At 43.1% G+C, this 15237-nt stretch overlaps 1 protein-coding gene across 1 annotated transcript in view; it reads right to left on the bottom strand.

Annotated features, from left to right (window-relative positions):
- Positions 1-13460, bottom strand: part of CORIN (corin, serine peptidase) — a 216528-nt gene extending 203068 nt beyond the window's left edge. The window contains exon 1 of the mRNA XM_036764058.1: positions 13386-13460. Coding sequence (XP_036619953.1) covers positions 13386-13460 — 75 coding nt within the window. The remainder of the gene's footprint in view (positions 1-13385) is intronic.
- Positions 13461-15237: the final 1777 nt, after the last annotated feature.

Genomic DNA, 15237 nt, shown 5'->3' with positions numbered 1-15237 from the left:
ATATAGGTACAGACCACTGAGTCGGAGAAAAGCCTGAGGAAAGGTGATTCAATCTTTAATCCATCTTCTCACCCTCTGGCCGATCACAGCTCTTTCTATCAGGTGGTCAGCTCCCACTTTAGAGACCACTCACTGCCCTCTATGACACTATACCTCTGCATAGGGCTGGTAATTTACTTTTTTTTTTTATAGAATTGTGATGTTTTCCGCTCCCTTTGTAACTAATCACATAAAACTGTGCTTGAAAATTTCTATCTAACAGGAACATACTGGAAACTGAGCAGTGCATCAAGTGGTGGGGCCCTGGGGTAAGAGTAATTCTTACCAAGGTTCCCCCAAAGCACCTTCTTTCCCCCACTCCCATCCACCCACAACATGAGAGGCTTAGGCCCTTTCTTTCATCCTTAGGAATTAATGTTCCCTAAAAGGAGACAAAGCTGAACCTGGGACATGACCAGCCCCAGTTTATGCAGCTCCCTAGTCACCTATAGGCACAAAAAGTCCCAGTCATGAGCATTCAGAGTCTCTCAGACTTCATGGATTCCTGAAAACCATAGGCGTCATCCTGTCTTTCCCCATATCCTGCCCTGGTGACCAGATAGAGGCCAAATTCAGAGATGCCAAGTGCCACTGTATCCTTTTGCATAGCCTTGCTGGGCTATGGCAAAGTATACCTTTTGTTAACTGTTCAGTGACTTACAAGGGTCTCATTTCACCCCAACATCACTGAACAAAGAGAGAACTGCCTCCCACGTCAGTCAGAAAGGAGGTGCATAATTGGATCTCCTAATGTACATTTCTACCCTGCCAGCCGATTAACTGACAGTCCCAAATGTTCTATTTGGGATCATAGGATCTTTGACGTAAAACTGGAAGGAAACTAAGAACTCATCTGATCCAATGTCTCCATTTTACATATCAGGAACCAGAATACAGAGAGATTGTGATTTGCCCAAGAGCATACAAGAAACGAGTGGCAGAACCATGTCTGAACCCAAGTGGCTTCACTGAGGATCCAGCATCCTTTCCACTGTTTGCTTCTCAAGGAGACTGATCAGCTATAAGCAATGACTGATAAAAAAAGGACAAGACAGGATGACCAGCAAAGGCATCAGCGGGCACTGATGAGCCCTGAAGGAATCCTTGTTCCAACACCACTCAGCTGGTCTGGACATGTATGAAGCATGATGCCAGCAGAGCAGACACACAGCTGTTGTAAGGTGAGATGACGGGATGATTGCCAGCCGGGTGGGAAAAGGAAATGTTTTAAAGGCACAGCTTCAAGGATAGAGCAGAGCTGAGGAAAACTGAGAAGCAGGACAAATCAAAAGAGAGCGTGGCAACCAGAAAAGCTGGTCCCAATTTCTGAGAAGAGACGTGGCAGAGGCTACAGTGATAAGGCGGAGCTACCAACAGTGAAACGGGCTCAGAAAGTCGAAGGTGTGACCTCAAACCAAAGGACAGCCTTAGTAACACATTCATTAGGCTAGCAACACTGTCCAGAACATCACTCTACATACCCTCTATCAAAATTTAGGTTGCTCCAAAAGCAGATTCAGTGGAGTGTGAAAATAAAATGAGCTGCTCAGTTCCCACTGATTTAACCTCCACAACATCAATTAATTGGCAAGCATTTATTAAGCTCCAACTACATGACAAGACCTATGCTCTCACACTCATTGACAAGCACGTATTAAGCTCCAACTACATGACAAGAACTATGCTCTCATGTTCATCCCTTTCTCTGTCAAAGGCCCCACTAGTCTTCAAGTCAACGAGGTTTGCAACCTCAGAGACATCCCCGAATCTTCATTTTGTCCTCATTTTTCCATATTCAATAAACTGCCAAGTCATATACATTCCACATCTCTCCCATCCATCTCACTCTTTCTATCCACAATCACCAACCTAGTCCAGATCCTTAACATCCCTCAAGTAGGTTACTGTAATAACTTCTTCTTTCTACCTGTTTCCTAAGTTCCTTTCCTTTCAGTTTCTTCCTTTCTAATCTATACTCCACATGATCACCAAAATCATCTTAAGGCTTAACAGTGGCACTCTCCTGTCCTAAAACCTTCAGTGACTCCCCATAGCCTATATGATAAAATACAAAGCCCCATGTCCAACATTTAAAGCTCTCCACAGTCTGGCTCTCTCACCAGTTCAATCTTATACCACTCTCTTGCACAGATTTTATCTTCTGGCCAAACTGGACAACTAGCATTCTTTATATTTGGTCTTCCATCTTTTGCATTGGTGCATTTTGCCTAAGCCTTGTAGGCACTCTTTCCTCTTCTCTGGGTCTCCTATCTCTTGTGTTCCTTCAAGTTTCTATTTAAGGGATGCCTACTCTGTGAAGCCTTCTCTAATTCTCCTCTGGTTTTTCTCTTCTTCATCAATGGTTTTGTACAATATTTATTTGTGCACAAATTGTATCTCCTCTGCAGAACGTAAACTTCTTGAGGCCAGGACTGTTTCATCTTTGTCTCTGTATTCCCAAACACAAGCACAAACAAAAGTAGGTGCTTAGAAAATGTTTTTTGAATTTCTTTCATTCCCTTCCCTCATTACCATCACTCATACTCAAGCCTTATCACCAATTCAAGTTAACAAGCATTTACTAAGCATGTTCAGGGCACTGTGCTAAGCTCTAGAGATACAAAAAAAAAAAAAAGGCAAGCATAGGCCCTGCCCTCAAGGAGGTCACATTCTAACTTGGGGGGAGGGGGTGAGGGAGAGACAGCATGCAAATAACTATGTACATACCAGGCATAAATAGGGGAAATTGGAAGAAATCTCAGAAAGTCACTAGCATTGAAAAAACTAGACCAGGAAAGAGCTCTTGAATAAGGTAGAATTAGAGCTTTGACTTGAAAGAAGAGATGTAGATGAAAGAGAACATTCCAGTAATGGAGGACAGCTAGTGAAAATACAATCAGGAAATGGAGGCGTTGTGTAAAAGGAACAGCAAGGAGTCCAGAAAAGAAGATGGCCAAGGTTGGAACCCTGTGGGATACCCATTATTAGCAGGTGAATCAAGATCCAGCGAAGGAGACCAATAAAGAGTCATTCGATAGGTGGGAGGAGAACCAGGAAAGAGATCAGTGTCGTGAAAATCTAGAGAGAAGAGAGTTGTTTCAGTTGAATGAGGAGGCTGGTTATAGGCAGTTGGGAAGCAGCCAATAGACAGGGAGAGATTGAAGATAAGTGAGAGAATGGGGAGTTCAGAGTGGGGAAATCTGCTGGAGATGGAATGGAATGTGAATGTAATGGGGTTGGCCTTGACAAGAAGGACCACCTCATTATGTGAGACAGGGGTGAAGGGGGAGGAGGTGGCAGAAGGCATTTGGGCAATGGGAGATGAAGAGGGGAAGGAGAGGCAGCTCTTGCTGAATGGCTTCAATCTGTTTTAGTAAAATATGAGACAAGGTTCTCAACTGAGAGGCTGGGGAGGAGGGAGGGGAGCCGTGGGAGGCTTGAGGAGAAATGAAAAGGTTTGGAAAAGCTACTGTAGTGGGTGAGATAGTGAATAAGTTATGGAGATACAAAAGGAATGCCTTTGTAGCATTGAGGGTTCAGTTGAGACCATGTGACAAATGTGTAGCCGATTCAGTGAGCATGGGGTTCATGATTTTCTCCAAGTTGTTTTTGTTGTTATTGCTCAGTAATAAGTAAAAATAAGGCAGGAGATGGTGGGAGTGATTCAAGACCAAGGATGCCCTGGACAGGGAGAGATTGAACATTAATGAGAGAACAGAGTTAAAAGGGCCAATCTGCTCAATGAAATAGGACAGAATGGGATCAAGGCTGCCTGTGGAGCTGAATCACCTCTTTGTGACAGACAGGAGGAGATGGTAGAAGAAGGCATTTGAGTGAAATTGGAGGAGTAAGAACAGAAAAGAGAGCTCTTGGAGAGTGGCCTCAATTTTTTTCAATGAAATATGTGACAAGATTCTCGACTCGTTGCGGGGAGGGGGAAAAGAATAGTGAAAACAGAAGATTTTAGGAGAGATGAAAAGTTTTGGAAAACCTGTTGTGGGAGTGAGATAGTGAATCAATTAGAGAGGCACAAACAGATTGCCTTGCTACAGTCACCACCATGATGGAATACTATAATTGCTTCCTAATTGGGTCTGCCTTCTACACTCCACCCATCATGCAGCTACCACAGTCATCTTCTTAATTTACAGGTCTTGCCATTTTATTCCTCTGCTCAGAAATCTCCACTTTGCCTCTATGATCAAATACAACCTCCTTAGAGTTAGCATTTAAGGTTTTCCATAGTCTGGCTCCAAACCAACTTTCCCAGCCAAATTCCACATTCCTCCAAATTGCATAAGCTGCTCCCCACACTTGACATGACAATTATCTTTATGCATTTGAACCAACCTTCCCCCATGTCTGAAATGAATCCCTGCCTCCTCACCTTTATCTTTCAGATTCCTCATTTTTCATAAATGATCAGCTGTCACCTTCTCCCTCCATCTCTCCCTGGTCCACACAACTGTTAGTACTCACCACTCCAAACTTTCCTGGGATACTTTGTCTTAATAATCCATGGCTTTCCCCTTTTTCAATCAGACCTATGGTTTCATCAGTGTGGGGAACTCTGAGTAAGTAAACTCCCTCCACAATGCAGAGCAGCAGCTGTTCCTCAACTTAAGAGTCTCAGGAAAAATAAGCTGTATCAGAGATATTATAGGCCAAGCCTAAAGCAGATTCACGGTTTGAAAATCCAATAAGCACTCATGGAACATAAAAGCTGCAATTAAAAAACAATCTACAAAATAAGAAATTAAAAGAGTCAATTAAAAAGAATGTAAAGTTAAAGAGAAAAAACCTAATCTCCTCCTGTCAAATCACTGTTTGTTATAGAGGTTTTGTTTTCCTTTCTTTTTCAGTGCGAACAGGGGGAGGGAGCACTGGGGAAAAGCAGATTTTCATTGATTGAAAAAAATGTTAATTTTTTAAAATAACCAGGCATGATATTCATTCCATATTTCATTGTTAAGACAAATTTCATAGAAACAAAATCCCCCCCCTGAAAAAATCCAACTCTATCTATCGAGGAAGTTCTAAGCATGAATTGGCTCTTTTCTGAAGTTTTGAAGACAGGAAATAAGGCAGGGGAAAAGAAATATACTAATGTAGAAAGGAAGCAGGGGTAGCATTTGTTATTGCTTATAATTGCAGTACATGAGAAGTATGCAAAAATATGAAGAGGTCGGAGAGTAGGCATTAGATGAATCTGACTCATCAGGGTTGAATGCCCATACATACACAGTCCGTTGTAGAAATGTATCAAACTCAACTGGAGAAAAAAATCTGGCAGAGGGGTAAAGGTGGTAAGAGAGAGCATAATACTAGAGAGGACCAACAAACTTTCTGATCCTGAAAGGGGAAGAGGTCAGGGGTGGGGTGCAGAATAAAGAAAATCAAAACACTAGAATATAAAGGGGGTGGGGACTTAGATTACCTTAGGCAATTGAAGAATGGCTGAAAAATTGTGGTATATTAATACAATGGAATGTTACTGCTCCAAAAAAATGCCAAAAGAAAGGATTTAAAAGAATCCTGGTTAACATGAACTGATTCAGAGTGAAATGAGCAGAACCCAAAGAACAATTTATACAAGGGCAGCAACACCATTATGAAAAACAACTTTGAAAGACTTAAGAATGCCAATCAGTATAATGACTACATGTGGTGATTCATGTTATCCACCTGACAGGGGTGATGGACACCATATGTGATATACATTTTTAAAATAAAATCCTCTGTGTGGATTTATTTTGCTTGACTGATTTTTATACAATGGATTTTTTCTCTTTTTAAATCAGAGGAGGTAGCAATCCCATCATTATAGGAAAAAAAAAGAAGGAAGTTCAGAAGGAAACACAGACAAGGAAAGTTTTTAAAGTAATGTGTAGAATTTATTTTGTACTTTTTTAAAAAAATGGTGTGAAATGAAGATTCAAGGTTTCAGAGAAAACGGTCTTTTTGTTCTACAGTGAATGTAGAAATGTTCTTTTCTTTAGTGTTTAAATTCAAAATTTTTAAAAATTAAGAGAGCAGCACAACCCCCCCACCAATGAGAAAGTTGACCTAGATGGCTTATGAGGTCACCTGCAGCTCTAGATCTGAAGTTATGTGATCCTATGATCAAGAAACATGAACCTGTCAGTAAACAAAAAACACAAAAGGGCAGTACATATGAAACCATGAACTTTGGTTCAGCTGGTTCAGTCATTTTTTCCCATTATCTTACTCTTCATGACCCCATTTGGGGTTTTCTTGACAAAGATACTGGAGTGGTTTGCTATTTCCTTCTCCAGTTCACTTTTCAGATGAGAAACTGAGGCAAACAGGGTTAAGTGACTGGCCTGGGGTCACACAGCTATTAAGTGTCTGAGGACAGATTTGAATTCAGGAAGATGAGTCTTTCTAGGTCCAGGCCTGGCACTCTATCCACTTCACCACCTACCTGCCTCTTCTTGATTACAGTTGTTTAAAATGTATATTAAATTTAACATGATAGTGAAGGAGGAAAAAAGAAATCCACTTCTCTTCCCATCCACAAATTTCTGGACTTAAACATTTAGTAAGAAATTAATGGTCCAGAAATTTTTCCAGGCATTTGCCACAAATGATCAGGTCAAAGTCTGACCACCTCTACCCCACAGAATTCAGCACAATAAAAGCAGTTACACTACAGAAAATTAAGGCCTTTTTGATGGCATGTTGAAACGAAAGGTCCATGAGTATGAGATAAATATTGAATTCAACCTACATTTATAACAGCAACATTTCTAGGCTCTATAATGTGTACAGAAATGAAAGAACTGTCTCTAACCTCAAGAGTGCCTAAATCCTATTAGAAGAGTTGACACATACAAATAACTGTAATACATCATAGATATTAAAACTTTTGTCATGATACTCCACTTCAGAGAAACCAAAGATAGCTCTTGTTGGTAATTGGACTCTTTCCTAAGTTAAAACTGACTGTTCACAGTGACATAGGAGATGGAAATGTACTTTTAAACACCCCAAAATGGAAATGCTTTCCAGAACACACTGCTCACAGGATGATCAGATCACCTAACTTTGCATGAATAGCTTTTGTAGGTCTCTGTGATTTCTTTCTCCAACATCACCTCTTCCTCTTTTCATACTCCCTATTTGTCCTTTTCATTCCTTCCTCTTCTACTTCATAGGATGAACTGGTTCTGTGATTTCACTGATCTCCCAACTCTCAAATAAGGAAAACCCCTTCCTCAGTGCTGGTTGCCACTTTCACTGCATCTGTCCTGTTACTAGTTGCCTGAAGCACTGGGTGGTTAAACTAGCAGATGGGGTCACACAATTAGTTATGTGCCAGGATCAGGATATGATCCCAGATTTCCCTGACTCTGAGGATAGCTCTCTATCCATGACATCAGGCTATGTCTCTCTTCATTCCACAGGCCCAAAGATATAGAGCTGGGACAAACTTTACAGATTTCTTATTTTGCATAAGGAAATTAAGGCCCAAATGTACTATTCTTTCTATCTCCCTCATTCCTTGGGTAATTGGCCTGGGGAGGGGGGAGGGAGGAGGAGGAGGATGTGCATAGCTCCTGGCATGGCATCTTTCCAAATGGAGAGGCTAGGGAGCATGCTTCTAACAGAATCATGACATCAACAGAAGTACCTTGGACAGGATACCGACAACGTATAGACATTCAGGTACTGTCTGGCTAAGCACACAATTAATTGGAGTGGGAGTGAGGGGGTTGATTGGATGAGGAGACATTTAAAAGGCCTTAGTCTCCCCTCAATTTTCTTTCTATTCATTAGAGCTTAGAAGACAAAGCAACTCACTCATGGGATCCAGTGAGGCCACATGGAAGGAGAAAGACCTGGGGCCTTCTCCCTTCTGAGGCCATTTGGCTCAATGAAAATCATTCAGTCCTTGTTATGCCCTGCCCCCGCCTCCAGTTTCTCCATCTTGCCCCAGTTCACTCTACTGTTTTTACTCCCATCTCCACGGACCCCACTGTTTGTGTTCCCTTCTCCACGGAAATAATCCTGCCTCAGCTTGTCCCACTGTTTGTGGCCCCATCTCCACGGAAATCTAGTTGTGTTCTTTTCCTTTAAATACTCTTTCTCTTCCTTTACTCAGGGCTGTTCGATTTGAGTAATTACTCCGAACAGTCGTGGGCTTCAATAAATCCACATCTAAATTTATATCTGGGTCTTGCTCGCTTTTTTTCGGCACAACATCCTTAGCTTAATTTCTATGTTTGTTCTTTTCTGTCCTAGGTGAAGGCAGCAGAGTCTCTGACCTTGGAAGTTTGGGATGGTTGGGAAAGTGAGTCGCAGGAACCTAAGGGTTACAGTCCACGAGTTTGCTAGGAACACAGCATCAATATGTTGAGGACCAAGGAGGGACCTCCAAGAGTGACATTTGAAATCCAGGGCCACAGTGATAGAGTCATGACTCATCACTCAGTTGTGCTGCCTTTTCTTTGGTAGGACAGATCCTAGGTAGGAACTAAGCCTGGTTTGAGTCTGCTCCCCACCTTACCCCACCACAGACTGAGCTAGGCTAGGAGAAAGTATATTCTTGAGGAATTCAGGGAAGTGGGTGTATAAATTTATTCTTGCTATGTCTTTGAAGTCAATATCTCTTTTGGCCCCTAACAATGGGGGAAAACACAGCCAATGGCAGCTAAAGCCAACAGCAGTATTGAAAAGAAAACCCCACCCCTGCCGCTCCTCAAAGTATCCTATGGCCCTGAAAGGCAGCCAGAACTTACTACACTCGCTTCTCCTCATAATAGCAATAACACTTCTAATGCAAAAACCACATTCTTTGGGCTTATGTATATTTGAAATTGAGAGATGTTGGTCTGAATAAAACCTCAATGCTTCATAAATCTAATATAGATTCTAAACACAGTAATTGCAATTCTGTGAACTAAAACTTCCTCATTCCCATCATTCCCTCCAATCTGGGTTCTTGGAAAAAAAAAGTAAGAATTTTGGTGTAACTTTTAAGATGGCTAAGAAAACTTTTCTTGGAGAATGTTCTTTGTAGTATCATTGAAATTAGTTTCCTCCAGCATTTATAACCCTAAAAGGTATAAAAGCAGTTGTAAGAAATAAAATGATTACTTTTTTGTGTGCAGAACCTTTTCAGTTTGATGTAATGGGCTAAGAATAAGAAGGGAAGCAATCAAATGGGAGGGAGGAATCTTTGTGTCAAATTTCTCTGAAAAGGGTTTTGTATCTAAAACATATAAACAACATCTATATGCACATTTAATATATATGGCCAAAAAACATTCCCCAACAGATAAGTGGCCAAAGGATTTAAACAAACAGCTCTTCAAAGAAGAGTTGCAGAGTATTAACAACCATGCAAAGGAATGCTCCAAGCCACTAATGAGAGTTGCAAATCAAAGCAACCCTGAGATTTCACCTCAAACCCTGCAAATTGGCAAAAATGATGGAAGACAGGAACAGCCAATGTTGGGGGACGGGGTGAAGACAGATATATTAGTGCCTTGTTGGTGGAGCTTTGTATTCCATTGCAATGGAAAGCAATTTGTAATCATGCAACTAAAATGACTAAAACGTCCATACCTTTTGACTCAGAGATTCTACCACTTGGCTTATATCCTAAGGAGGTCATAGATAAGAACAAAGTTCCCATAGCCCACAGTAGGAATTTAATAAATGCTAGTTGACTGATATATACAACAAAATATTTATAACATAACTTTTTGGGACAGCAAAGAATTGGACACAAAGAATAGCTAAACTAATTGTGGTGGAAATGATGATAATTGTGAATACAGAGAAGCATACAAAGATCTGCATGAATTGATGTAAGGTAAACAGAGTTCAAAAAATACACAATGATTACAACATAAACAGAAAGAACAACCAGAAAAAAATAAAAAGTGAATGGTGAAAAAATACCAAGAACAAGAAAGGCTCAAAAGAAGAGATAGGAGCAGACACTCCCACCCCACTTGTTGCAGAGGCAAAAAGTCCACAGCTGTAGTACATTGCACATATTTTCAGCCTTTTCTGCTCTATTGATCAGTTATGCTGATTTTTCCCTCATCTTGCTGTTTGTCTTTTAAAATATTATTTGTTATTGGGAACTGCTCTCTCAGAAGGGAAGGAATACTGGGGAAAGCTTTTTTTTAATTACATGAATGGCAACTTGTTTTAAATTTAAAAAAATAAATTAGCTTTCTCTATAAATTAGCTTTTCTTTCCTCATTTGACAAAGTAAAATGAAGAAGGGGGGAGAGGTTATTCAAGAATGCATAATATATCCCTGGGCCTGTGAAAGAAAAGAAAGTACCTCCTTAAGAAAGTATCAGCTCTTGGTGAAATTCTCAAGCAAATTAAGAATTCATCTAACATTAAAGGGGTTCCTGATCTCTAAATGCCAATTCTCATTCCTCCACAGTGAGGGTGGGGTTTTTGTGGGGGATTTTTTTTGGGGGGGTGGAAATATAGTGTTACAGAAACAATGCTAGATTTGGAGTTAGGATGACCTGGGTTCAAATTCCACCAGAGATATTAGTTTTGTCAGCCTGGACAAATCACTTTACTTCTCTGTTCCTCAGTTTCCTCATCTGTAAAATGAGTGGTTTGGACTTCATAGCTTCTAAGAGAGATTTAGTTCTAAATCTAAGATCTATGACCAGGAATGGGGAACCTGCGGTGGTAAGGCCACACATAACCCTCTAGGTCCTCAAGTGCCACCCTCAACTGGGTCCAAACTTCACAGAACAAATTTGTGAGGTTCCCCACCCCTGTCTATGACTCTCAGCAGAGAAAGGTGGAGCATTGAAAAGGATGATTGTCTTGGAATCAGAAAACTGGAGTTCAAACGCCGGTTTTGCCATACCTTCAGACAAGCCATTGGTTCTGTAAAGAAAGAGCTTACAGAAAGAGCTATAATAACCTGACTCAATCAACTCTAAAATGCAAGCTGGGGAGATGGGGAAGAGGGGGAGAGGATGAATAGTAGAAGATTAAGCGTACCAGTATCACCCATTCTACCTAAATAATGGATTTAGTTTTTAAAAATAAATCTCTCCAGGAGAGTCTTTAACCAACAAAAAAGAAAAAATTCACTTCTCTGGGATTCAAAGTTCATCTGGTTTTCACAGTCAAACTTTCCTAAGATAGTTCAAGATAATTAGTGTGGAGAAAGTACTCTCAGGGTGTATCTTGGCAGAGTTTTTACAACAAACCTAAGTGGTAACAAGCTATTACTATTACTTAAATAATTATCAGATTTTGGTTTGCTGGGCGTTTTTTTTATTACAAAATTAGTCTCTTCTTCTCTTCGTGTTGTCTGGGCAAACCAGAAATTACGGCATTTGGGAGCTGAAAGGGCACTCTGAAATCATTCAGTCCAACCTTCTCAATTTACAACTGAAGAAACAGAGGTAGAGAAAGCCTTTCCACGAGCCCACACTAGCTGGTGATCTAGCCAGGACTGGCGTTCTGTTAGTGCTGACATCCAAATTATTAACTCTCAAAGAACTAGTGCCTTACCTTTCCGGAAAAAAAAAAAAAACCCAAAACCTCAACAACAGCAAAAAAAAGCCGTAAATCCCTTACACAGCTCGGAAACCAATGTGTAATTAACAGAAACGCAATCTTTTTTTTTTCAGAAACTTGTGCTAATTCTCCATGAAAAAGAAAAGACATGATCCGTTCTTGTGAGGACAATGAGCTGGACTCTCGAGATTATCGAGATCACTGTTTAAAAAGTCCTTGAATTCCAAGGGTCTCAGCTAAGGTTTGGGCTCTTCGCAAATAGGGACGCTTAAAAAAAAAAAAAAAAAAAAAAAAAAGCTGTGCTTAGAACCCTCTGCTGGTTACTGGGGATTCCTTTTCAAGCTCTGCTCCCTGGTGCTCTAAGCTGCGCATTGCTGCGGAAGAGCAACCAAAGAGCCGTGCGAGGAAACCCAGATTCCTTCCTCTCTCCCCACCTCTCTCCTCCCCCTACCCCCAAGTTACTCGAGCTTTGCACTGTTTTCTCTCCTCCTCCTCCTCCCCCCCCACCCCGAAGTTTCCCGTGTAAGGAGAGTGTTCTCCGAATAGTCTGGCAGCTACTCTTGTATCTCCGACCCAGACTTCTCTGAGGATTGCAAACTGCCCGGGACGGCGTCCGGCAGATGGCTCTCAAAAAGCCGGTCATTCCCTAAGCAACAAGTGCAAATATAGTCATCCGCCCGCACCGCACAAAGAGCCCAGAGAGGAGCTTTGCCCGCAGCTGGGGCAACGGGCGGGGGGAGGGGGAGAGAGGAGAGAAAGAAGGGGCAGTAATGGAGAGTCGAGGACAGGAACCGCCGGCGGCAGGCAACCCACAGAGTTTAAAATGTTCCTTTTGGCCTATAACCCTCTCCCCTTGCCCACAGGCTCTCCTTCTCCATCCCCGGCTCTCCACTCCAACGCTAGGCGCAACCACGGTCCCGGGAGTTCCCGTGCCTAACCTTCGCAAACTCTCGGGGGCCGAGAGTGGCTCTGTCCTGGAGTGGCCCGGGGCAGCTCAGGACCTTCGGTGACAAACCCTTGCCTCTAGCAGAAGCGAGGCTGCGCTCCCGAAAGTGGTGAAGATGCCGGACCGCGGGGAACCTTCTTACCTGCGTCCCTGGCAGCGGCTGGCCAAGCAAGGCAGCTCGCTGAGGGGACGGTGAGGACCTAGGAGGGCGACTGGCTGAGTTTTGCCCACGTTGGGAGAGGGGCAGGAGAGCTGGGTAAATCTGGGACGGTGAAAACTCCTCAGAGGCAACCTAGTTAGGAGATAGCTGTTCCAGATTCGTTCTCCTGAGGGCTCAAAGTAGAAGTGCAGCCTTAAGGAAATGAGTTTCCCACCCCGCACAAGTGAGGCCGATGGGGTGAATGCTGGAAAGCCGACTGCCGGGCCCCAGGTACGCAAAAAACACGGGTAAGCAGCCGCCCCCGCGCTCAGCTAGCCCGGACCCAGATGGTCCCACCTTGGAAGGTGAAAGCCGTCGAGCTGAGCCAGGGTACCCTAAAAGAGCAGGCATCCACCCTGAGTGGGGAAAAGGTAAGGGGCGAAGTATCCCCTGACGCCTTCCTCTCCAAGGACCCCATCTCCTTCCCTAAAACCTCAAGAAACCTTTCCTATGTCACCCCGGAGGTGCCCTAGACAGTGGGGAGAAAGCCAGTTGGGAAGAGTGCCCCGCCAGAAGGAGAGAGATGCTAAGGACTTCGGGGAGAATTCAGACCAGCTCTGCAGGACCCCTCGAGCTTATCCCCTGGGGACGGCTGGGCAGCCCCATCTCCAGGCTGCTTGGCTTGGTAGTAGCTACAGCCATCTGTGAGATAGCGGCCCTTACCCGCTCAGGCTGGGCCAGGACTTGACGGTAGCGCTCTTCTGGAGGCAGGGCAGGGAACTGTTTCATGGAGAACATGCTCCCTCGCGCGCGCCTAATGCGTCTCTTCACTTTTTCCTTCAGTCTCTCTTCCACCCCTCTCCAAGCCACTGCAAGAGGCAGACTAACCACTACTGCTTTATCTATCGCCTTCAAAAAGGCACGTGCTGAGCAGCCGGGACCCCGGGGGGGAGGTGGCTGCTCATTTTGTCTGATCCTCGCCCCCCCCAGCTGAGATACCCCCTTTTTCTCCTCCCACTTTGAGCTCCACCTATAATGGCTAAAAGGACAAATTCTCAAACTCCCCACCTCTTCTACTTCTTTATAAAGATGGTATTCTCCACGAGCAGAAAGAAGTGTAAGAGTTTTCCCCAAACTCACAGGACCTCCGCAAACCCCAGGGACAGCATCACAGTGCTGAAGGGGTGGGAGTTGAGGCTGAGAAGACATGGAATGTGTAGCGCGTAGGTGAAGAAAGAATCGCTTTCTGCTCTATAAACTGTCCCTACCTACCTTTTTCTGCAATAACGCTTCCTCACCCCACCCCCCAATTCCCAGCCTGAGCGGGAACTTCATGATTTAGTCGGAGCTTACTAGCTTACGCAAATCAGCCAAGTAACTGCAAGGCACCCGCGGTAACAGGGACAATTAGGAACACAGCAATTTCACCCCAAAGGGGTTAATACGACGCTGTGCTTTAGGGCATAATTAGCATAAGGTGAAAGCAATTTCAGCTGTGTAACAAGGCAAGCACTCTGTCTAACCTATCTTTTTCAGTAGTTCTGCCTGGGTCGCGGTTACTACTGTTTGAATCCCACTCGGACTGCTCTCAACTTGTAAAAAGATTTTGCGGCAATGTAGTTAACTTCTCGGAGAAATATCCATTACCCAATCCCCCTTATTCCCAAATTTGGTGAATTCACCGAGCTTTCACCAAACTCCTACTCTTCCTAAGCTAAGAACATTGGAGTTCAGCTTCTCAGCACTGCTTCTGAAGGCTATCTCACCATGTAGCCACATAAGTATGGGTGTGTAATTGTTTCAGTCACAATAAATGATTGTTTTCCTTGATAGTATTGGATGGTATTCTGATAATATTGGAGGTTTCAAGATGTGGTCATGAATTTGGTTTTAGGGATCAGAGATTTACAGTAATGAGAAAGAAGCTAGAGCTAAGTTTTCTACAAAACCAATGCCACCAAAATACAAAAGGTGCTAAAAATAAAAACTAAAACAACATGCATTTATTAAGCATGCCTACTATGGGCCAGGCACTGTGCTGGGCAGGTGCAATGCAAAAACAAAAGGAGCTTAAATGGAGTGGGGCTGAAACAAATTGTTTATGGCATAGGTGGCAAAGTGGATAGAGTGCTGGAATTGGGGTCAGGAAGACCTGAATTCAAATTTGACCTCAGACACAAACGAGTTGTGACTTTGGGCAAGTCCCTTAACTGCTGTAGCGCCTGCCTTCAAGGTTGTTGTGGGGATAAAATGATGTGCTTTGCAAACCCATATCTATTATTATTATAAATTAGTCATACGATAATTGGGAGCAGCTGATCAAGAAAGATCAAGAAAGGCTTCACATATAAGGTGGTGCATAAGCTGAACCTAGATGGATACTAGGAATTCTGAGAGGCTCGAAGAGAGCTCTCCAAGCAGGGGGACAGCCAATACAAAAGCACAAACTGGGGAGATGCACAGGTGCTATGAGGGATCCCAGCTCAGTTGTTTGTATGACCTTGGGCAAGTTAGTTAACCTCAGTATCCTAATCTGTTAAACTGGGTGGTGCCAGATGGTCTCTAAGATCCCTTT

Source organism: Trichosurus vulpecula, chromosome 6, assembly GCF_011100635.1.
Source record: "Trichosurus vulpecula isolate mTriVul1 chromosome 6, mTriVul1.pri, whole genome shotgun sequence".
In the NCBI taxonomy this organism is placed as follows: Eukaryota; Metazoa; Chordata; class Mammalia; order Diprotodontia; family Phalangeridae; genus Trichosurus; species Trichosurus vulpecula.
Note: the sequence above shows the minus strand (reverse complement) of the source record. Positions and strands in the feature narration are given on the sequence as shown.